The 26,176-nt window shown below is 46.1% G+C and overlaps 1 protein-coding gene across 2 annotated transcripts in view; it reads right to left on the bottom strand.

Annotated features, from left to right (window-relative positions):
• coe3l (COE3-like) overlaps positions 1–26,176 on the bottom strand; it is a 94,278-nt gene that overhangs the window by 28,690 nt on the left and 39,412 nt on the right. For both annotated transcript variants that reach the window (XM_031895274.1, XM_031895275.1), the window contains exons 6-7: positions 17,159–17,227; positions 2,339–2,420 (exon numbers count right to left, since the gene is read on the bottom strand). In XM_031895274.1, coding sequence (XP_031751134.1) covers positions 2,339–2,420; positions 17,159–17,227 — 151 coding nt within the window. The remainder of the gene's footprint in view (positions 1–2,338; positions 2,421–17,158; positions 17,228–26,176) is intronic.

Genomic DNA, 26,176 nt, shown 5'->3' with positions numbered 1-26,176 from the left:
CCAATGTTACCTTCTCTTCCCAGTCAATGATATTTCATTATTATTACTATTATTACTCCATTATTTTCTAAAATCATATCTTTCATGTAGGAACTGTCTGATCAATTCTCCAATTCTCCCCATAACTGGCCTTCACCCTCTTCAACACTGATCTAAGCCCCCAGTTTGGGAACAAACCTCTACACAGGTATAAAACGTTCAATGAACAGAGTTTCGAAGACCTTTAAATTAGGAAAGTTACTGGTTTCCCATGGAAGGAGAGCAATTGTGCTTTGCACAGAAGGGCACTTTGAGCAAATTGAATTTTCTTATTTGGAACCTTTATATACCCTTTAATAACCTACATGCCTTCTGAGCTAATTGACCCCTGTATTACACTAGAGCTTCACGTCTCTATCCCAGAGAAAGGTGTTTAGCTATGGCCCTCAGGTTTCTGTGTGATTGGGGGTTTACTGTTAAAGCACAATCTCCAGGGAGCCATATACTCATGAGCGAGTATTCAACTTCCCAAGGGCCTGAGTGCTTGCCTGAGTGCTTATAGGTCCTTACATGATAATGGAAATGGTTTCCTCTCAGATACAGTCGATTCTTCTTAGTAACTCAACAAAGCCAGCTGATAATTTTTGTGGCAATCAAGATGGTATGGTCCTTTACATGATAATCTACAGACAAGATTCGCTGTAGCAAATCCCATCCCACTATTTCCATCTTGCTCCACTGCCTTCATCTTGCCCTCCTGTCTCCATCTTGCCCTACTGTCCCCATCTTTCGCTACTGTCTGCATCTTGCCCTCCTGTCTCCATCTTGCCTCACTGTCTCCATCTTGCCCTACTGTCAACATCTTTCCCTACTGTCTCCATCTTGCATTCCTGTCTCCATCTTGTCCTACTGTTTCCATCTTGCCCTACTGTCTCCATCTTGTCCTACTGTCTCCATCTTGCCCTACTGTCTCCATCTTCACCTGCTGTTTCTATCTTCCCCTACTGTCTCCATCTTGTCCTACTGTCTGCATCTTGCCCTACTGACTCCATTGTGTCCTACTGTCTCCATCTTCCCCTGCTGTTTCTATCTTCCCCTACTGTCTCTATCTTGCCCTACTGACTCCATTGTGTCCTACTGTCTCCATCTTGTTCTACTGTCTCCATCTTGCTCTACTGTCTCCATCTTCTGCTACTGTCTCCATCTTGCCCTACTGACTCCATCTTGTCCTACTGTCTCCATCTTGTGCTACTGTCTCCATCTTGTGCTACTGTCTCCATCTTGCCTGTCTTCATCTTGTCCTGCTGTCTCCATCTTGCCCTACTGTCTCCATCTTGTTCTACTGTCTCCATCTTGTTCTACTGTCTCCATCTTGTCCTACTGTCTTCATCTTGTCCTACTGTCTCCATCTTGTCCTACTGTCTCCATCTTGTCCTACTGTCTCCATCTTGCCCTACTGTCTCCATCTTGCCCTACTGTCTCCATCTTGTCCTACTGTCTTCATCTTGTTCTACTGTCTCCATTTGGTCCTACTGTCTCCATTGTGTCCTACTGTATCCATCTTGTTCTACTGTCTCCATCTTCCCCTGCTGTTTCTATCTTCCCCTACTGTCTCCATCTTGCCCTACTGTCTCCATCTTCCCCTACTGTCTCTATCTTGCCCTACTGACTCCATTGTGTCCTACTGTCTCCATCTTGTTCTACTGTCTCCATCTTGCTCTACTGTCTCCATCTTCTGCTACTGTCTCCATCTTGCCCTACTGACTCCATCTTGTCCTACTGTCTCCATCTTGTGCTACTGTCCCCATCTTGTGCTACTGTCTCCATCTTGCCTGTCTTCATCTTGTCCTGCTGTCTCCATCTTGCCCTACTGTCTCCATCTTGTTCTACTGTCTCCATCTTGTTCTACTGTCTCCATCTTGTCCTACTGTCTTCATCTTGTCCTACTGTCTCCATCTTGTCCTACTGTCTCCATCTTGTCCTACTGTCTCCATCTTGCCCTACTGTCTCCATCTTGTTCTTCTGTCTCCATCTTGTATTACTGTCTTCATCTTGTTCTACTGTCTCCATTTGGTCCTACTGTCTCCATCTTGTCCTACTGTCTTCATCTTGTTCTACTGTCTCCATCTTGCCCTACTGTCTTCATCGTGTCCTACTGTTTCCATCTTGTCCTACTGTTTCCATCTTGTCCTACTGTCTCTCTCTTGCCCTACTGTCTCCATCTTGTCCTACTGTCTCCATCTTGCCCTACTGTCTCCATCTTGCCCTACTGTCTCTCTCTTGCCCTTCTGTCTCCATCCTACCTACAACTGCTGTCCCATTCACACCACCATCCCAAGGTCAGTATGATCAAACTCACCTGAAACCTCCTCATATCCCGAGGATTCCCTGCATTTTTTAGACAGTTCTGGTTGCATTTCAAGAAGAACTTTAAAAAGAATCTGCAATACAGAAGAGTTGGAACACTGTGACTAGGCAATAAGTGCTATGAAGTTTCCCATTTCTCAATGTACCAATCTAATTTCCTTATGGAATATGGATTATTCACTTAATTTGTCAATTTCTTAAGAATTTGAAGATAATTGGCTCCACCTCCTCTGTCCATAAAATGAAATGACCTTCCTTTATTAAAGTATAAAGTGAATATTTTATATTTATATTTTATTTATATTGTAAGTCTGCAAAATATTTCTGTATAAATGGTGCTTAGTTATGATGCGGGTATTATCTGACCTTAGAGTTCCTTTTACATGTATAAAAGACTGCAGCCTTGTCACAGAACCCCTCAGTGACTGCTAATATCCTTATCATTTACAGTAGGGGGTACATTATCCCTTATAATACATGAGTGATACTCAGAGTTCCCTGTATAACTCAGCCTGCAGCCTTGTGCCTTTATATGGGCACAGAACCCCTCAGTGACTGCTAATATCCTTATCATTTACAGTAGGGGGTACATTATCCCTAATAATACATGAGTGATACTCAGAGTTCCCTGTATAACTCAGCCTGCAGCCTTGTGCCTTTATATGGGCACAGAACCCCTCAGTGACTGCTAATATCCTTATCATTTACAGTAGGGGGTACATTATCCCTTATAATACATGAGTGATACTCAGAGTCCCCTGTATAACTCAGCCTGCAGCCTTGTGCCTTTATATGGGCACAGAACCCCTCAGTGACTGCTAATATCCTTATCATTTACAGTAGGGGGTACATTATCCCTTATAATACATGAGTGATACTCAGAGTTCCCTGTATAACTCAGCCTGCAGCCTTGTGCCTTTATATGGGCACAGAACCCCTCAGTGACTGCTAATATCCTTATCATTTACAGTAGGGGGTACATTATCCCTTATAATACATGAGTGATACTCAGAGTTCCCTGTATAACTCAGCCTGCAGCCTTGTGCCATTATATGGGCACAGAACCCCTCAGTGACTGCTAATATCCTTATCATTTACAGTAGGGGGTACATTATCCCTTATAATACATGAGTGATACTCAGAGTTCCCTGTATAACTCAGCCTGCAGCCTTGTGCCTTTATATGGGCACAGAACCCCTCAGTGACTGCTAATATCCTTATCATTTACAGTAGGGGGTACATTATCCCTTATAATACATGAGTGATACTCAGAGTTCCCTGTATAACTCAGCCTGCAGCCTTGTGCCTTTATATGGGCACAGAACCCCTCAGTGACTGCTAATATCCTTATCATTTACAGTAGGGGGTACATTATCCCTTACAATACATGAGTGATACATGAGGTACATATAATACACAAGTTCCTTGTACTAAGCACAATACAGTAGAAACAGACCTATACATAATACTAAGTATTATTTAGCAGGGAAACATTAGGCTACGATCTATTTATAGTTGGATAAATATAAATATTCAGATAATAATGTGACAGTCACTCAAAACTATAAACTGATGAAATTATTTATTATTTTTCAATGACAAATGTTAAAGGGGAGGGAGGGGGGTTCACCTTCAGGTTATCTTCTAGTATGTTATTGAAATGCCTATTCTTAGAAACTTTTCCATTGGTCCTCATTCTTTATTGTTTATAGTTTTTGAATTATTTGGCTTCCTCTATTGACTCCTTCCAGCTTTTAAATGGGGGTCACTGACCCCAGCAGCCAAAAACCATTGCTCTCCGAGGCTACAATTTTATTGCTATTGTTACTTTGTATTAATTATCTTTCTATTTAGGTGCTCCTCTAATCATAATTCTGCCCCCTTTTGAACCACTAGTTGCTAGGTTAAATTAGACCCTAGCAACCAGATAGCTGCTAAAAATTCAACCCAGAAAGTGATTGAAAAAAGGGAAATAATTCAAAAACTGCAAATAATAAAAAATAAAGACCAATGGCAAGTTGTCTTACAATAGCACTCTGTACATCATAGTTCAATGGATAAAAGTGCGGCACGCGGGGCTGGGGCTGGCATATACACACAAAGGCAAGTGTAGAAGAGAGACAAGCAGCGAGTGGGAGCCAGACAGAGAGAAGAGCCAGACACAGTCATTCCCAAAGGCTTCCCGGCATCATAAAATATTTATGCTACTGGGACACATCCGATAACGGCAGCGCATTGTGAATTATATATGGCTGCCGGGCACCATCGCAGGGAGGCACATATCCTTATTAGCAGCTCATAGTGACAGCAGCTCATACACCGTTACACACACTGACAGCCATGTGTTACACACTGCAAGTGTTAGTACCCAAACTGGAACTTGTATAGCCTCCTACTGTGTGTAAGCATTCCCCATAACTTGTGTATAACAGCCTGCATTCTATTATACGGAACAGTGGGGAGAGGTCCCGACTGCTCCATATGGGAGCCAAATTTAAAAATTTTGTTGCGGCGGGGCGGCATGCCACCTCTAAACCTCTGCCGCCCTAGGCCCGGGCCTTTGTGGCCTCTCCACAAATCCGGGCCTGACTATAGGCACCATCTCTCCCTACTATACCTGCTATCCCACAGCCCCAGTCCCTTCCCAGAGGCTATTATCCCCCCACTGCTACTATAGGCACCATCTCTCCTACTAACCTGCTATCCCACAGCCCCAGACCCTTCCCAGAGGCTATTATCCCCCACTGCTACTATAGGCACCATCTCTCCCTACTATACCTGCTATCCCACAGCCCCAGTCCCTTCCAGAGGCTATTATCCCCCACTGCTACTATAGGCACCATCTCTCCCTACTATACCTGCTTCCCACAGCCCCAGTCCCTTCCCAGAGGCTATTATCCCCCCACTGCTACTATAGGCACCATCTCTCCCTACTATACCTGCTATCCCACAGCCCCAGTCCCTTCCCAGAGGCTATTATCCCCCCACTGCTACTATAGGCACCATCTCTCCCTACTATACCTGCTATCCCACAGCCCCAGTCCCTTCCCAGAGGCTATTATCCCCCCACTGCTACTATAGGCACCATCTTCTCCCTACTATACCTGCTATCCCACAGCCCCAGTCCCTTCCCAGAGGCTATTATCCCACTGCTACATAGGCACCATCTCTCCCTACTATACCTGCTATCCAATAGCCCCAGTCCCTTCCCAGAGGCTATTATCCCACTGCTACTATAGGCACCATCTCTCCCTACTATACCTGCTATCCCACAGCCCCAGTCCCTTCCCAGAGGCTATTATCCCCCCACTGCTACTATAGCCACCATCTCTCCCTACTATACCTGCTATCCCACAGCCCCAGTCCCTTCCCAGAGGCTATTACCCCCCACTTCTACTATAGGCACCATCTCTCCCTACTATACCTGCTATCCCACAGCCCCAGTCCCTTCCCAGAGGCTATTATCCCCCCACTGCTACTATAGACACCATCTCTCCCTACTATACCTGCTATCCCACAGCCCCAGTCCCTTCCCAGAGGCTATTACCCCCCACTTCTACTATAGGCACCATCTCTCCCTACTATACCTGCTATCCCACAGCCCCAGTCCCTTCCCAGAGGCTATTATCCCCACTGCTACTATAGGCACCATCTCTCCCTACTATACCTGCTATCCCACAGCCCCAGTCTCTTCCCAGAGGCTATTATCCCACTGCTACTATAGGCACCATCTCTCCCTACTATACCTGCTATCCCACAGCCCCAGTCCCTTCCCAGAGGCTATTATCCCCCCACTGCTACTATAGGCACCATCTCTCCCTACTATACCTGCTATCCCACAGCCCCAGTCTCTTCCCAGAGGCTATTATCCCACTGCTACTATAGGCACCATCTCTCCCTACTATACCTGCTATCCCACAGCCCCAGTCCCTTCCCAGAGGCTATTATCCCCCCACTGCTACTATAGGCACCATCTCTCCCTACTATACCTGCTATCCCACAGCCCCAGTCCCTTCCCAGAGGCTATTATCCCCCCACTGCTACTATAGGCACCATCTCTCCCTACTATACCTGCTATCCCACAGCCCCAGTCTCTTCCCAGAGGCTATTATCCCCCACTGCTACTATAGGCACCATCTCTCCCTACTATACCTGCAATCCCACAGCCCCAGTCCCTTCCCAGAGGCTATTATCCCCCCACTGCTACTATAGGCACCATCTCTCCCTACTATACCTGCTATCCCACAGCCCCAGTCCCTTCCCAGAGGCTATTATCCCACTGCTACTATAGGCACCATCTCTCCCTACTATACCTGCTATCCCACAGCCCCAGTCCCTTCCCAGAGGCTATTATCCCACTGCTACTATAGGCACCATCTCTCCCTACTATACCTGCTATCCCACAGCCCCAGTCCCTTCCCAGAGGCTATTATCCCCCCACTGCTACTATAGGCACCATCTCTCCCTACTATACCTGCTATCCCACAGCCGCCAGTCCCTTCCCAGAGGCTATTATCCCCCCACTGCTACTATAGGCACCATCTCTCCCTACTATACCTGCTATCCCACAGCCCCAGTCCCTTCCCAGAGGCTATTATCCCCCCACTGCTACTATAGGCACCATCTCTCCCTACTATACCTGCTATCCCACAGCCCCAGTCCCTTCCCAGAGGCTATTATCCCCCCACTGCTACTATAGGCACCATCTCTCCCTACTATACCTGCTATCCCACAGCCCCAGTCTCTTCCCAGAGGCTATTATCCCCCCACTGCTTACTATAGGCACCATCTCTCCCTACTATACCTGCTATCCCACAGCCCCAGTCCCTTCCCAGAGGCTATTATCCCCCCACTGCTACTATAGGCACCATCTCTCCCTACTATACCTGCTATCCCACAGCCCCAGTCTCTTCCCAGAGGCTATTATCCCCCCACTGCTACTATAGGCACCATCTCTCCCTACTATACCTGCTATCCCACAGCCCCAGTCCCTTCCCAGAGGCTATTATCCCCCCACTGCTACTATAGGCACCATCTCTCCCTACTATACCTGCAATCCCACAGCCCCAGTCCCTTCCCAGAGGCTATTACCCCCCACTTCTACTATAGGCACCATCTCTCCCTACTATACCTGCTATCCCACAGCCCCAGTCCCTTCCCAGAGGCTATTATCCCCCCACTGCTACTATAGACACCATCTCTCCCTACTATACCTGCTATCCCACAGCCCCAGTCTCTTCCCAGAGGCTATTATCCCCACTGCTACTATAGGCACCATCTCTCCCTACTATACCTGCTATCCCACAGCCCCAGTCCCTTCCCAGAGGCTATTATCCCACTGCTACTATAGGCACCATCTCTCCCTACTATACCTGCTATCCCACAGCCCCAGTCCCTTCCCAGAGGCTATTATCCCACTGCTACTATAGGCACCATCTCTCCCTACTATACCTGTTATCCCACAGCCCCAGTCCCTTCCCAGAGGCTATTATCCCACTGCTACTATAGGCACCATCTCTCCCTACTATACCTGCTATCCCACAGCCCCAGTCCCTTCCCAGAGGCTATTATCCCCCACTGCTACTATAGGCACCATCTCTCCCTACTATACCTGCTATCCCCTGGCCCCAGTCCCTTCCCAGAGGCTATTATCCCCCCACTGCTACTATAGGCACCATCTCTCCCTACTATACCTGCTATCCCACAGCCCCAGTCCCTTCCCAGAGGCTATTATCCCCCCACTGCTACTATAGGCACCATCTCTCCCTACTATACCTGCTATCCCACAGCCCCAGTCCCTTCCCAGAGGCTATTACCCCCCACTGCTACTATAGGCACCATCTCTCCCCTACTATACCTGCTATCCCACAGCCCCAGTCCCTTCCCAGAGGCTATTATCCCCCCACTGCTACTATAGGCACCATCTCTCCCTACTATACCTGCTATCCCACAGCCCCAGTCCCTTCCCAGAGGCTATTATCCACCCACTGCTACTATAGGCACCATCTCTCCCTACTATACCTGCTATCCCACAGCCCCAGTCCCTTCCCAGAGGCTATTATCCCCCCACTGCTACTATAGGCACCATCTCTCCCTACTATACCTGCTATCCCACAGCCCCAGTCCCTTCCCAGAGGCTATTACCCCCCACTGCTACTATAGGCACCAGCTCTCCCTACTATACCTGTTATCCCACAGCCCCAGTCCCTTCCCAGAGGCTATTATCCCCCCACTGCTACTATAGGCACCATCTCTCCCTACTATACCTGCTATCCCACAGCCCCAGTCCCTTCCCAGAGGCTATTATCCCCCCACTGCTACTATAGGCACCATCTCTCCCTACTATACCTGCTATCCCACAGCCCCAGTCCCTTCCCAGAGGCTTTTATCCCCCCACTGCTACTATAGGCACCATCTCTCCCTACTATACCTGCTATCCCACAGCCCCAGTCCCTTCCCAGAGGCTATTATCCCCCCACTGCTACTATAGGCACCATCTCTCCCTACTATACCTGCTATCCCACAGCCCCAGTCCCTTCCCAGAGGCTATTATCCCCCCACTGCTACTATAGGCACCATCTCTCCCTACTATACCTGCTATCCCACAGCCCCAGTCCCTTCCCAGAGGCTATTATCCCCCCACTGCTACTATAGGCACCATCTCTCCCTACTATACCTGCTATCCCACAGCCCCAGTCCCTTCCCAGAGGCTATTATCCCCCCACTGCTACTATAGGCACCATCTCTCCCTACTATACCTGCTATCCCACAGCCCCAGTCCCTTGCTACTAATTTTATATTCTAACCTCAAGTTTGATGACACCACACCACCATCTAAACTAAATAAATTGTGCAACCAATAATAACTATAGTTTATATTAGGGAATATTAGGGCAAATACATTAAAGAGTTGGCATAGGCCGAATACATCCCATCATTTTTTACACTTCATTATTTTGTCCTTTTCTCAGCTAACAGACAGCCAATCAGAATTAGCCAAGTAGCCCAAAACTACTAAAAGGTCATGATTATGCAGAATTTCCTTATTCCTCAATGATGTAGAACTCCTTTTACCCTTTAGCTTCTCTGTCTCATCTCTGATCCCTAGAGAGTTCTAGATGGTGCTCGCTCTAGATCGCCCCCTATTGGTGCGGTGGTGTCTCACTCAGAATTGCCTCAACCCAACTCTTACTGGCACCAAACTAAAACTCCGTGCGACTTTTTCACCCACTTAGGCAGCAGCCGTGCATATGGTCTGCAAGTTAAAAATAAAGACAATATGCATAAATTAGCATAGATCATGCGCCGCTCTCCCCATTTAATATGCAAATTCCCTGAAACATTGCAGAACACCTTCTGTTCAGAGTGAATAAATTTGAATTTGCAATTAGAATAATCTTGTATAATTAATGAAAAGCGTCAATTTTGTCTCCTAAGTAATTTGATTAACATGTTGATAGGGCACTTATCAAGCTCTCTAAACCACTGGGGTTGGGCTGCTGTAGGATGGGCTTGTACCAAGCAGCAGACACCACAACGTCCCATTGTGTAGGCGAGTGAGAGTGCTGTGCCGCTGTCTGTGCCCATGTACCATGGTGGCTGGGACACATCCACAACTCAAGAGCGTATTTGCCAAGAGTGGCCATTAATGATAAATGCACAACAGTCCCATAGGATCCCATGCCCACACCAAGCAGATGACTGTATCTACTAGGCCTGTTGTAAACACACTTTGTAAGGCCCTATTATTTCTATAAACTAGGTCAGGCCACCCATGGCACTTTAGTCACTGAACTACTACTCACTGACCCAACCCCATACTTCAACAACAACTAACATGCAACATGTTGAGAAAAACTGAATTGTTAGTGATGCCATCTTGCCCTAAAGTTGGCATCACTCTCTACTGCCACATTATCCTGCTGTTGACCTTACTCTACACTTGTAATCTTGCCATATCGCCAGTTACCATCTACCTCTACATTTGCTACTTTGCGCTTACCCTATTGCCGCCATCTTGCCTAAAGGTGGACATACATGATCCAATTCTAGCTGTCCCTTAGACCAATTCGGCAGCTAATCACCCCTTGTAGTGGCACCAACGACGGGCCTGCCCGACCAATATCTGGCCTGAAATCGGGCAGATATCGATCGGGCAGGTTAAAAAATTTAGTCGGATCGGGGACTGCATCGGCTTGTTGATGCGGTCCCCGATCTGATTTCTCCTATACCCATTGTTCTAATTCGATCGTTTGGCCCCGTAGGTGGGGGATATCGGGAGAAGATCCACTCGCTTGGAGAAATCTCCAAGCAAGCGGATCTGAAGGGCACCTTTACTGTCAAACAATATCTTATCCTGCCCTAAAGTTGACATCACTCTCTACTGTTGCCATGTTGTCCAACTGCTGGCATCTTACTCTACTCTAGTGATACCATCCTGCTTTACATTTTGCCCAGATCCACCTTGCACTACTGTCACCAACTTGCTCTACTGCCAGATATCTCTTTTTTTTTTTTTTTTACAGTCTTTTGGAAGACAAGCCTGGCACCTTTAAAAGAACAGATCCAGGGGCAACATTTACTTATGCCACTGGACAAGTCTATCTTCTTCTTAAGGATGAAGACACACAGAGCTACTAGTAGCAGCTACTTGTCACGGCTTCTAAATAGACAAAGCTGATCATTTACTGATAATCATCTCTCTGTGTGTCTTCCCCGAAGATCTGTCAATTTAGAACCTTTTCTAACATATGATGCATCTTAATGGCCATAAGAATTAACTCTGAGACCCAAGCAGGTGAATGATAAGATCTAGCACCCAAGATGAAAGATTTGTGAATAAGGGTTCCCAATCCCTAATCAAAAGCAACATGAACAATAGAGGAGACAGGAGAAATGAGCAACTATGTTTGAGGTTTTGACACTATTTCAGGGGTGACCTCTAAATGTATGTCCAGAGGGAACGGCAAACACTCTAGGGGCCTACTGAATCTCTTTTTTAACTGTGAAGATCTGATTTTGAGGTAATTTGGATAGTAGTGGGGTTTATTAGAAAGAGATGGCTATGTATGAGATGGCTATGTATGATTGGACACTACAGGAATTAGCATGGATTCATTGTCGTGTAGTAACAAATAGGGCTTGTGTGTGTGATGTGTGTGCAACTTGACAATAAAAGCCTCTTTAATTATGCTGAATATGTTCCTGTCCTTTTCTTTCTCCCCATTATCAATATGGCACTCACCCATTACCAGTAAAAATGGTACTCTCCCACCAACCAGTCAAAATGCACCAACCTGTTACCAGTCACAATGACACCAACCTATCACAGCCACAATAGTTTCCAGCCAATACCAGTAAAAATCAAATGGTACCCACCTATCACCAATTAATTAATTAACAGTACCAAGCCAATACCAGTCAAAATATCAGTGATCCATCGCCACTAGAAATGGTACCCAGCCAACACCAGCTTAAAAGGTAACCACCCATTATAAATCAAAATGGTACCCAGCCAACACCAGCTTAAAAGGTAACCACCCATTATAAATCAAAATGGTACTCAGCCAACACTAATTTTAAAGGTAACCACCCATTATAAATCAAAATGGTACCCAGCCAACACTAGTTTAAGTAGCACTGACCCATCACCCATCAAAATCGTGCAAAGTCAACACCAGTCAAAATGGCACCCACCCAAAATAATTCATAATGGCACCCAGTTCATACCAGTCAAAATGGCACCCACCCATAATAATTCAAAATGGCGCCCAGTTCATACCAGTCAAAATGGCACCCATCCATCACCAACCAATATGGTACTCACAACCAGTCAAAATGAGACACAGTCCACACCAATCAAAATGGCACCCATCCAACCCCAGTCAAAATGCTACCCACCCAAAATAATTCATAATGGCACCCAGTTCATACCAGTCAAAATGGCACCCACCCATAATAATTCAAAATGGCGCCCAGTTCATACCAGTCAAAATGGCACCCATCCATCACCAACCAATATGGTACTCACAACCAGTCAAAATGAGACACAGTCCACACCAATCAAAATAGCACCCATCCAACCCCAGTCAAAATGCTACCCACCCATCACCACTAAAAATGACACCCACCCATCACAAACCAAAAGACCAGGGAAGACTTTTTTTGGGTGTTTTTTGTAAAAATGTCACCCAGCCATCATCAGCCACGGGGCATGAATTTTTTTGGACATTTTTTGTAGCTTAATTCACAGAATGTCTCAATGTTCTTTATATATTAATAATGGGTAAGTGCAGAGGATCTCTTGTTGCTGTCTGTATTAACCAGAATGGTACCCCCCATTATCAGTGAAGATATTGTCTGTTTTTGGCAGGTTTTATTTCTGCATCTTCTCAATAGAAACGTCCATATGGTCCTTAGCAAGTGCATCTCCAGCAATGATAAAGCACCCCAAGTAGCAAGCTGGGGGGCCCCCTACCTACATGCAAGTGATACTATGTCAGTCCAGAGTCATTACAAGCCGTAGTATCTCAGGCCTGGCCAAGTTAACAGCTCATTATCCCAGAAGCCAAGTGACGGCCTCGCATTTCACAAGTGATTGTATCACATCAGCAGATCAATAGCTGCACCAGGAAATCAATGGCATTACATATGAGAATCAATAGCATTCCCCTTCCCAACAGCCAGGCCCTGTCCCCATAATAAACCCAGTGCTACTTTATGGCAGCAGATTATGTCCGGATCATTGGTTATCAGCCTGCAAGTGATGGGGCCGAAGCCTAAACATGACACTAACGAGGCGCCCAGCGGCCGCTGATAGATGGGTCACTTTGTAGCAAATGAAACAAATTGCTATGGAATGGTTCAGAGCCTGGGGAAGGGCTATTTAAACGTTACTGGGCTTTAGCGCTATTTAGCAAGCAGAACCATATATGGCATTGTATTATTCTACAGATTGATATTCACAAAGATTTGTTATTATGTATTTCCTCTATTATCCAGAAAGTTCTGAATTACGGAAAGTCCATCTCCCATAGACTCCATTATAAGCAAATAATTCTAATTTTTAAAAATGATTCCCTTTTCTCTGTAATAATAAAACAGTACCTGTACTTGATCCCAACTAAGATATAATTACCCCTTATTGGGGGTAGAACAGCCCTATTGGGTTTATTTAATGGTTAAATGATTCCCTTTTCTCTGTAATAATAAAACAGTACCTGTACTTGATCCCAACTAAGATATAATTACCCCTTATTGGGGCAGAACAGCCCTATTGGGTTTATTTAATGGTTAAATGATTCCCTTTTCTGTGTAATAATAAAACAGTACCTGTACTTGATCCCAACTAAGATATAATTACCCCTTATTGGGGGCAGAACAGCCCTATTGGGTTTATTTAATGGTTAAATGATTCCCTTTTCTCTGTAATAATAAAACAGTTCCTGTACTTGATCCCAACTAAGATATAATTACCCCTTATTGGGGGCAGAACAGCCCTATTGGGTTTATTTCATGGTTAAATGATTCCCTTTTCTCTGTAATAATAAAACAGTACCTGTACTTGATCCCAACTAAGATATAATTACCCCTTATTGGGGGCAGAACAGCCCTATTGGGTTTATTTAATGGTTAAATGATTCCCTTTTCTCTGTAATAATAAAACAGTACCTGTACTTGATCCCAACTAAGATATAACTAATCCTTATTGGATGCAAAACAATCTTATTGGGTTTAATTAGTGTTTTATTGATTTTTTAAGTAGACTTAAGGCATTGAGATCCAAATTACAGAAAGACTCCTTATCCGGAATGTCCCAAACATTCTGGATAACGGATCCTATACCTGTAAATCTTTATGTATAAAAATGTTACTTCATGCAGACATGTCCGGGCAATCATGTGACTGTTTCTGCTTCCTTCCTGGCAAACAAAGGCAGCCCTTGTTTTATGGCAAGGATTCTAGATATCCTGTCCCACCAATAGCAGGAATATTTACCCTTTATTTTGAGGCTCATCAATGCGTCCTGTGGCTGTGACTAGATTGGCTAATCAATAGAAAGTGTACGGGACAAATTCTCAGCAGGATGACTGACATGAGGGGAAGCCCACTGATTGTACCCCCACGACTGAATGAAAAATATTACCCCCTCCCCCCACTCAACCCCTCTATGATTGACAGGCTGGGGACTCATGAACAGGACATAGGAGATGGGAAGCAGAGGGGACAATGGGAAGGGAAATGTCACCCTCTCTCTATCACTGCCGTCCAATCTCTCCTTATTATTATGGTAAACCCCCACCTTCTGGGCTTGGGATAAAGGCGGCAGCAGGTAGCAGACTGGAGATAAGCGGCGGCGGCCACTGGAGATGTCAGGTTAGGATTAAATACTCTTTATAGAAACATTATTTTTATGTTGAGCATTTATTTTGTGTTGGATCGGCTGCCTTGGGCTCTGAAACTTTGACTGAACTGCTATTCCCAGCATTCTCAGCTAGCTGCTTGCCAGGAGGGGCGGGGCTATACATAGATTGGCATAGTACTCAGAGGAACACAGGGGGTTATGACTATAATAAGTCTTGAACTCGGACATTTCCAAACCAGGGATTTGCTGTTTTCTTAGTTTGTATGTACCCATAGTATCTACTGATTTAGTAGTAACTGTGGGTAACATAGCTATGAGTAAACTGAGTACCTACCATAACCAAGGAGTAGATACTTTAAGTAAAAGTGCTATTATGAGTAAAGTGTAGTTATAGTTAGTAAATAGATGTGAGTAATTAAGCAAACAATGAGTGAGTAGGCTCCATGCCTAAATAGAAAAGGTATAGGACCCGTTATCCAGAATGCTCGGGACCAAGGGTTTTCCGGATAAGGGGTCTTTCTGTAATTTGGATCTCCATACCTTAAGTCTACTAAAGAATCAATAAAACATTAATTAAACCCAATAGGATTGTTTTGCATCCAATAAGGATTATTTATATCTTAGTTGGGATCAAGTACAGGTACTGTTTTATTATTACAGAGAAAAGGGAATCATTTAACCATTAAATAAACCCAATAGGGCTGTTCTGCCCCAATAAGGGGTAATTATATCTTAGTTGGGATCAAGTACAGGTACTGTTTTATTATTACAGAGAAAAGGGAATCATTTAACCATGAAATAAACCCAATAGGGCTGTTCTGCCCCCAATAAGGGGTAATTATATCTTAGTTGGGATCAAGTACAGGTACTGTTTATTATTACAGAGAAAAGGGAATCATTTAACCATGAAATAAACCCAATAGGGCTGTTCTGCCCCCAATAAGGGGTAATTATATCTTAGTTGGGATCAAGTACAGGTACTGTTTTATTATTACAGAGAAAAGGGAATCATTTAACCATTAAATAAACCCAATAGGGCTGTTCTGCCCCAATAAGGGGTAATTATATCTTAGTTGGGATCAAGTACAGGTACTGTTTTATTATTACAGAGAAAAGGGAATCATTTAACCATTAAATAAACCCAATAGGGCTGTTCTGCCCCAATAAGGGGTAATTATATCTTAGTTGGGATCAAGTACAGGTACTGTTTTATTATTACAGAGAAAAGGGAATCATTTAACCATTAAATAAACCCAATAGGGCTGTTCTGTCCCAATAAGGGGTAATTATATCTTAGTTGGGATCAAGTACAGGTACTGTTTTATTATTACAGAGAAAAGGGAATCATTTAACCATTAAATAAACCCAATAGGGCTGTTCTGCCCCCAATAAGGGGTAATTATATCTTAGTTGGGATCAAGTACAGGTACTTTTTTATTATTACAGAGAAAATGGAATCATTTAACCATGAAATAAACCCAATAGGACTGTTCTGCCCCAATAAGGGGTAATTATATCTTAGTTGGGATCAAGTACAGGTACTGTTTTATTATTACAGAGAAAAGGTGTATCCCTAATAGATACTATAAGTAAAGTAAGTAGCTATTGTGAGCAAAGTGTAGTTACATTGATTAAACACAAGTGAGGAGTGACCATGAATGAGAAGTTGATACTGTAAGTAAAAGTAAGTAGTAGTAGTAGTAGCAAGTAAAAATGAGTAGTTACCATAAGTATTAAGTACTCATGGTAAGGATGAGATACTGTGAGTAACCATAAATAGTTATATTGAGTATTGAGTAGGAGCTTCATATGAGTGATCACTCTCATTGCCGTACTGTCTGCTCTGTGTTCTGTTCAATAGAAACAGAACTGTCTCTGTCACTCTCACAGGGATCCTCTCTAAGAGACTACACCTGGCAGTTTGCTGGGGAGGCAGGAACATGTTACCCAGAGTTGCCCTACTGCAGGTATCTGTCTGGTATGAGACGTATTAATCCAATGTTATTGAGGGAAGGGATCAGCGTGACAAACAACTACATTATTGGTTTCTATAAAGGGAAAGTACAAATTACAAACTAAAGCAAACATCTCTGGGGGAGGAGTTATAAATGGCGGCAGATTATTACTGCTACACCAGGGAGGCTGCAGAAGTGAATAAACATATCAGCATCACACAAAGCCAACTCATTGGCTACAAGTTTGTAACAACTTCAATATATAAATATATATTCTTTAATTATGCACAAAACCATTTTGGGAGGAGTTGCCCTTTATAGACTCCCTACTGCTTCCCTTGTACAGAAGAACAGATTTTCCCCTGTGAAAAATGTGATCTATTGGCTCTATCTCTGCCATGGTCTGATATCAGAAGTGGGAGGAGCCACACTTTATTATGCATTTCAGTTGAATAATGGGGGACCAATTGCACAACGGCAGGGATCTGGTTACCTGTCTATGATCACTGGATCAGAGGGAGTCTCATTCCGGTTCCCACAGCTCTTCTTGTCACAACACCGACTGCAATGGAATAAAACAAATGGTCATTGCAATACAAAGCGCTGGAAACCCCACATTTTGCAATACCGTTTTCAGACAACAGGTGGGGCTGTAAAGTTATTCTGTTTCAGGAAGTGGGTTCTTTAGGATTAAAGCTTCCATGGCGGAAGAAACGACTTTTGCTACTTTTGGGTAGTGTTTTGGGGTGATGGAGAGTGTCCCTTCAGGGAGCTACTTAGTAGCAGCTACTTGTCACGGCTACTAAATTCCAGAAAATACCCTGCCATAGACAATACTGAGAATTGCCTCTGCTAAAACACACATAGAGACAGTTATCAATAAATGATCAGTATTGTCTATTTTAGTAGCCGTGACAAGTAGCTGCTTCTAGTAGCTCTGTGTGTCTTTACCCTTAATTGTCCTCTGAAATCTACTTGAAACCCGACGCCTACAAAGTAACACCCAAAGCCAAACACAATTCTCTAGTCTTGTCTTCTCCAGGGATCTGGAATCTTCTAGAAAGTGTGGTTAGCTTTTCCATGGCCCATTACACTCAATTCGTTAGTATAATCAGTTAATAATTGCTCCCGTGACACTTTGCCATTGGGACAGGCAGGGGAAAGCGCTAGCAACGGTTGGGAAGCTTGGGAGCAAGAAGGGCCCTGGGGGAGCTTCTCCCACACATTACAATGGAGAAAACAAAGATTAAATTGTAAATTTTTCTTTTGTCTCCTTTGGGGGGCACATGTGTAGGGTATACATTGCAAAGTAGGGTGTTAATGCAATAATCAGGTATGAATAGGTGATTGTGAATGCAATAGTAAGGTTTGAATAGTAGGGAATAAATAGAATAGTGCAGTACTAAAGACATAGCAGGGGTTGAATAACATAGTAAGGTATGAATTCAATAGTAGGATAAATACATTAAGTGAGTATAAATAGAAATTTGTGAATGCTGTAGTAAGGTTTGAAAGTCCTAGTAGTACTGAGGGCATAGTAGGGGTGAGAATAACATATTAGGGTATGAAAGGCACAGCAGGTCATGAATGTGGGCATAGGTATAAATGGGTGTGAATGACATAGCAATGCATGACGTGCTAGTGGGTTAATGAATATAGTAAGTTATCAACAACAAAGTAGGTATTTGAAAGAGCCAATAGAGTATGAAAGGCATAGTAGGGTGTCAGTCCTACAGTATGATAGTGCGGAGTAAAGGGTATGAAGAGTAGAGATTTGAATGGTATGATAGGGTTTGGATGGCATAGTGGGATTTGAATGGCATAGTAAGGTATGAATAGCATAGCAGGGTATTAATAACATAGTAGGATATAAAAGACATAGTAGGGCTTGAATGGAATAAAGGGTATGAATAGCATCATGGGGTATAAATGGCATAGTAGGGTTTACCGTATATACTCGAGTATAAGCCGAGTTTTTCAGCACCAAAAATGTGCTGAAAAAGTAACCCTCGGCTTATACTCGAGTATATGGATTCTCACGGATGCAATTCACTTGTGTCGACGAGCGTGTTTCATTGAATGCGTGCCCCATTGTGGCGTGCCGAGGCATGATGCATGGCCCATTGGTTCGATAAAAGCACTAACAGAGCGTGTACGTACCTACGGCCCTTCAGCATCATGTGCGCTAACAGAGCTTATACGTCCCTGCGTCCCTTCGGCATCATGCGCGCTAACAGAAGCTCTAACAGAGCTTATATGTCCCTGCGTCCCTTCGGCATCATGCGCGCTAACAGAAGCTCTAACAGAGCTTATATGTCCCTGCGTCCCTTCGGCATCATGCGCGCTAACAGAAGCTCTAACAGAGCTTATACGTCCCTGCGTCCCTTCGGCATCATGCGCGCTAACAGAAGCTCTAACAGAGCTTATATGTCCCTGCGTCCCTTCGGCATCATGCGCGCTAACAGAAGCGCTAACAGAGCTTATATGTCCCTGCGTCCCTTCGGCATCATGCGCGCTAACAGAAGCGCTAACAGAGCTTATATGTCCCTGCGTCCCTTCGGCATCATGCGCGCTAACAGAAGCTCTAACAGAGCTTATATGTCCCTGCGTCCCTTCGGCATCATGCGCGCTAACAGAAGCTCTAACAGAGCTTATATGTCCCTGCGTCCCTTCGGCATCATGCGCGCTAACAGAAGCTCTAACAGAGCTTATATGTCCCTGCGTCCCTTCGGCATCATGCGCGCTAACAGAAGCTCTAACATCGCGTACGTCCCTCATTGGTGCAGCACGCGTCGCGCATGATGCCGTACACATGCGTGCTGCACCAATGAGGGACGTACGCGCTGTTAGTGCTTCTGTTAGCGCGCATGATGCCGAAGGGACGCAGGGACATATAAGCTCTGTTAGTGCACATGATGCTGAAGGGCCGTAGGTACGTACACGCTCTGTTAGTGCTTCTTAAGTTCAGTTCAACGGTATCAGTTTTGACAAGGTATGACTCCGTGTATATGTGTGGCTTGCAGATTACAGAAGTTTCAGTTTAGTTCTGTCCAGCTTTTGCATTTTTGCTACTGTATCTCTTTTGCTTAATGTTGATTTTACCTTTAAATACTAGGAGCAAATACTAATACCTGAAAACAGTTTTAGGTTACAGAGAATAAGAACTTCTACTATATTTTGTTTCCATATATGTGTGCAAAGCAAATAATTCAACCCCCAAGGTTTAAGTGTTTGCTGTGAGTCCTAGTAACCTCTTGCAATGCCACTGGGAGGCACCTTCCCCATGTGCCACCCTTAGAGCATTCATAACTTTTTGCTTTTTGTTAGTTGCTAGTAGAATTTACAAACACAAATTATTAGTAGGTAAGAGAAATATTTACAATATATATCATAACATACTTTCAATAAGAATCTGCCCTTGCCCCCCACCTCAAAACACATTTCACAATTGTGCCCATATATCCCAAGTGAGTTGGAAGAATATATATAACAGAGAGAGAAACAGAGAGAAAACAGCAGGATGGCAAGTACTTGATAATTAGTATGGCAGCTTCCTTAGCCTTCCCAAACTTGCTTTTGTCTGCTGATGTAGCATTTTTCTTTCTCTAAAGTAATCTATTATTTATTTATCTGTTATTTGATTATTGAAACTTAGCAGTAGCTGCTGCATTTCCCACCCTAGGCTTATACTCGAGTCAATACGTTTTTCCAGTTTTCTTAGGTAAAATTAGGTACCTCGGCTTATATTCGGATCGGCTTATACTCGAGTATATACGGTAAATGGGATAATAGGGTATGAATGACACAGTAGGGGTTTGAATTGTATAATAGGATATGGATGCCATAGTGGGATTTGATTGGCATTGTAGGAGTAAAGGACATGGTTGTGTATGAATGACAAAGTAGTGTATGAATGGCATAGTAGTGTATGAATGGCATAGTAGTGTATGAATGGCATAGTAGTGTATGAATGACACAGTAGGGGTTTCAATTGTATGATAGGGTATGGATGCCGTTGTGGGATTTGATTGGCATAGTAGGTGTAAATGGCATAGTAGGTTTAAATGGCAAAGTAGGTGTAAATGGCATAGTAGGGTGTAAATGGCATAGTAGGTTTAAATGGCATAGTAGGTGTAAATGGCATAGTAGGTTTAAATGGCATAGTAGGGTGTAAATGGCATAGTAGGGTGTAAATGGCATAGTAGGTATAAATGGCATAGTAGGGTATAATTGGCATAGTACAGTGTAAATGGCATAGTAGGGTATAAATGAAACAGTAAAGTAAGAATGCCACTGCAGGCACATATAGATTGGCACAGGAATGTTATTACAGGGAACAGAGGGAGCAAACCTTACTGAGTTGCTCCCCCAAAGCTCTGCTCTCTGCCACATACACCCATTCAGGCTGTGCCCCCTGTACCAATGCCAATATACTATGGTTTACCCTGTATATATGTATGCCAATATACCATAGGTTTACCCTGTATATATGTATGCCAATATACCGTAGCATTGCCCTGTATATATGTATGCCAATACACTGTAGCTTTGCCCTGTATATATGTATGCCAATATATACTGTAGCTTTGCCCTGTATATATGTATGCCAATATACTGTAGCTTTGCCCTGTATATATGTATGCCAATATACTGTAGCTTTGCCCTGTATATATGTATGCCAATACACTGTAGCTTTGCCCTGTATATATGTATGCCAATATACTGTAGCTTTGCCCTGTATATATGTATGCCAATATACTGTAGCTTTGCCCTGTATATATGTATGCCAATACACTGTAGCTTTGCCCTGTATATATGTATGCCAATATACCGAAGCTTTGCCCTGTATATATGTATGCCAATACACTGTAGCTTTGCCCTGTATATATGTATGCCAATATACTGTAGCTTTGCCCTGTATATATGTATGCCATTACACTGTAGCTTTGCCCTGTATATATGTATGCCAATATACCGTACTGTAGCTTTGCCCTGTATATATGTATGCCAATATACTGTAGCTTTGCCCTGTATATATGTATGCCTACACTGTAGCTTTGCCCTGTATATATGTATGCCAATACACTGTAGCTTTGCCCTGTATATATGTATGCCAATATACTGTAGCTTTGCCCTGTATATATGTATGCCAATATACCGTAGCTTTGTATATATGTATGCCAATACACTGTAGCTTTGCCCTATATATGTATGCCAATAAACTGTAGCTTTGCCCTGTATATATGTATGCCAATACACTGTAGCTTTGCCCTGTATATATGTATGTTATGCCCATTACCTGTACTTTGCCTTTTCCATACACTGATCGGCTGTAGGAAGAATGAGGCCAGTTCCCGCATGCTGTTTAATGACATCTGTACACTCCGTTGTATTGTTCCAGCACCCCACCCCACATACAGCAAGGAGAGGGGCAGAACCAAACTGCCCACTAGGGCAGCACCCCCACCCACATACAGCAAGGAGAGGGGAGAACCAAACTGCCCACTAGGGCAGCACCCCACCCACATACAGCAAGGAGAGGGGAGAACCAAAACTGGCCCACTAGGGCAGCACCCCACCCCATACAGCCAGGAGAGTGGAGAACCAAACTGCCCCTAGGGCCGCACCCCACCCACATAGCAGCAAGGAGAGGGGAGAACTAAACTGCCCACGTAGGGGCAGCACCCCACCCACCATACAGCAAGGAGAGGGGAGAACCAACTGCCCACTAGGCAGCACCCCCCCCATACAGCAAGGAGAGGGGAGAACCAAACTGCCACTAGGGGCACACCCACCCACATACAGCAAGGAGAGGGGAAACCAAACTGCCCACTAGGGGCAGCCCACCCACATACAGCAAGGAGAGTGGAGAACAAACTGCCCACTAGGGCAGCACCCCACCCACATACAGCAAGGAGAGTGGAGAACCAAACTGCCCACTAGGGCAGCACCCCACCCACATACAGCAAGAGAGGAGAACCAAACTGCCCACTAGGGCAGCACCCCACCCACATACAGCAAGGAGAGGGGAGAACCAAACTGCCCACTAGGGCAGCACCCACCCACATACAGCAAGGAGAGGGAGAACCAAACTGCCCACTTGCCACTTACAGCAAGAGAGGGAGAATCAAACTTCCCACTAGGGCAGCACCCCACCCACATACAGCAAGGAGAGGGGAGAACCAAATCCCACTAGGGCAGCACCCACCCACATACAGCAAGGAGAGGGGAGAACCAAACTGCCCACTAGGGCAGCACCCCACCCACATACAGCAAGGAGAGAGGAGAACCAAACTGCCCACTAGGGCAGCACCCCACCCACATACAGCAAGGAGAGTGGAGAACCAAACTTCCCACTAGGGCAGCACCCCACCCACATACAGCAAGGAGAGGGAAGAACCAAACTTTCCACTAGGGCAGCACCCCACCCACATACAGCAAGGAGAGTGGAGAACCCAAACTGCCCACTAGGGCAGCACCCCACCCCACATACAGCAAGGAGAGAACCAAACTTCCCACTAGGGCAGCACCCCACCCACATACAGCAAGGAGAGGGGAGAACCAAACTGCCCACTAGGGCAGCACCCCACCCACATACAGCAAGGAGAGTGGAGAACCAAACTGCCCACTAGGGCAGCACCCCACCCACATACAGCAAGGAGAGAACCAAACTTCCCACTAGGGCAGCACCCCACCCACATACAGCAAGGAGAGTGGAGAACCCAAACTGCCCACTAGGGCAGCACCCCACCCACATACAGCAAGGAGAGGGGAGAACTAAACTGCCCACTAGGGCAGCACCCCACCCACATACAGCAAGGAGAGGGAGAACCAAACTGCCCACTAGGGCAGCACCCCACCCACATACAGCAAGGAGAGGGGAGAATCAAACTGCCCACTAGGGCAGCATCCCACCCACATACAGCAAGGAGAGGGGAGAACCAAACTGCCCACTAGGGCAGCACCCCACCCACATACAGCAAGGAGAGAACCAAACTTCCCACTAGGGCAGCACCCCACCCACATACAGCAAGGAGAGTGGAGAACCAAACTGCCCACTAGGGCAGCACCCCACCCACATACAGCAAGGAGAGGGGAGAACTAAACTGCCCACTAGGGCAGCACCCCACCCACATACAGCAAGGAGAGGGGAGAACCAAACTGCCCACTAGGGCAGCACCCCACCCACATACAGCAAGGAGAGGGGAGAATCAAACTGCCCACTAGGGCAGCATCCCACCCACATACAGCAAGGAGAGGGGAGAACCAAACTGCCCACTAGGGCAGCACCCCACCCACATACAGCAAGGAGAGGGGAGAACCAAACTGCCCACTAGGGCAGCACCCCACCCACATACAGCAAGGAGAGTGGAGAACCAAACTGCCCACTAGGGCAGCACCCCACCCACATACAGCAAGGAGAGGGGAGAACTAAACTGCCCACTAGGGCAGCACCCCACCCACATACAGCAAGGAGAGTGGAGAACCAAACTGCCAACTAGGGCAGCACCCCACCCACATACAGCAAGGAGAGGGGAGAATCAAACTGCCCACTAGGGCAGCACCCCACCCACATACAGCAAGGAGAGGGGAGAACCAAACTTCCCACTAGGGCAGCACCCCACCCACATACAGCAAGGAGAGAGGAGAACCAAACTGCCCACTAGGGCAGCACCCCACCCACATACAGCAAGGAGAGTGGAGAACCAAACTGCCCACTAGGGCAGCACCCCACCCACATACAGCAAGGAGAGGGGAGAACCAAACTGCCCACTAGGGCAGCACCCCACCCACATACAGCAAGGAGAGGGGAGAATCAAACTTCCCACTAGGGCAGCATCCCACCCACATACAGCAAGGAGAGGGGAGAACCAAAGTTCCCACTAGGGCAGCACCCCACCCACATACAGCAAGGAGAGGGGAGAACCAAACTGCCCACTAGGGCAGCACCCCACCCACATACAGCAAGGAGAGTGGAGAACCAAACTGCCCACTAGGGCAGCACCCCACCCACATACAGCAAGGAGAGGGGAGAACCAAACTGCCCACTAGGGCAGCACCCCACCCACATACAGCAAGGAGAGTGGAGAACCAAACTGCCCACTAGGGCAGCACCCCACCCACATACAGCAAGGAGAGGGGAGAACCAAACTGCCCACTAGGGCAGCACCCCACCCACATACAGCAAGGAGAGAGGAGAACCAAACTGCCCACTAGGGCAGCACCCCACCCACATACAGCAAGGAGAGTGGAGAACCAAACTTCCCATAGGGCAGCACCCCACCCACATACAGCAAGGAGAGGGAAGAACCAAACTTTCCACTAGGGCAGCACCCCACCCACATACAGCAAGGAGAGTGGAGAACCAAACTGCCCACTAGGGCAGCACCCCACCCACATACAGCAAGGAGAGAACCAAACTTCCCACTAGGGCAGCACCCCACCCACATACAGCAAGGAGAGGGGAGAACCAAACTGCCCACTAGGGCAGCACCCCACCCACATACAGCAAGGAGAGTGGAGAACCAAACTGCCCACTAGGGCAGCACCCCACCCACATACAGCAAGGAGAGAACCAAACTTCCCACTAGGGCAGCACCCCACCCACATACAGCAAGGAGAGTGGAGAACCAAACTGCCCACTAGGGCAGCACCCCACCCACATACAGCAAGGAGAGGGGAGAATCAAACTGCCCACTAGGGCAGCATCCCACCCACATACAGCAAGGAGAGGGGAGAACCAAACTGCCCACTAGGGCAGCACCCCACCCACATACAGCAAGGAGAGAACCAAACTTCCCACTAGGGCAGCACCCCACCCACATACAGCAAGGAGAGTGGAGAACCAAACTGCCCACTAGGGCAGCACCCCACCCACATACAGCAAGGAGAGGGGAGAACTAAACTGCCCACTAGGGCAGCACCCCACCCACATACAGCAAGGAGAGGGGAGAACCAAACTGCCCACTAGGGCAGCACCCCACCCACATACAGCAAGGAGAGGGGAGAATCAAACTGCCCACTAGGGCAGCATCCCACCCACATACAGCAAGGAGAGGGGAGAACCAAACTGCCCACTAGGGCAGCACCCCACCCACATACAGCAAGGAGAGGGGAGAACCAAACTGCCCACTAGGGCAGCACCCCACCCACATACAGCAAGGAGAGTGGAGAACCAAACTGCCCACTAGGGCAGCACCCCACCCACATACAGCAAGGAGAGGGGAGAACTAAACTGCCCACTAGGGCAGCACCCCACCCACATACAGCAAGGAGAGTGGAGAACCAAACTGCCCACTAGGGCAGCACCCCACCCACATACAGCAAGGAGAGGGGAGAATCAAACTGCCCACTAGGGCAGCACCCCACCCACATACAGCAAGGAGAGGGGAGAACCAAACTTCCCACTAGGGCAGCACCCCACCCACATACAGCAAGGAGAGAGGAGAACCAAACTGCCCACTAGGGCAGCACCCCACCCACATACAGCAAGGAGAGTGGAGAACCAAAC

The sequence above is a fragment of the Xenopus tropicalis genome, chromosome 1 (genome assembly GCF_000004195.4).
Source record: "Xenopus tropicalis strain Nigerian chromosome 1, UCB_Xtro_10.0, whole genome shotgun sequence".
Classification (NCBI taxonomy): Eukaryota; Metazoa; Chordata; class Amphibia; order Anura; family Pipidae; genus Xenopus; species Xenopus tropicalis.
Note: the sequence above shows the minus strand (reverse complement) of the source record. Positions and strands in the feature narration are given on the sequence as shown.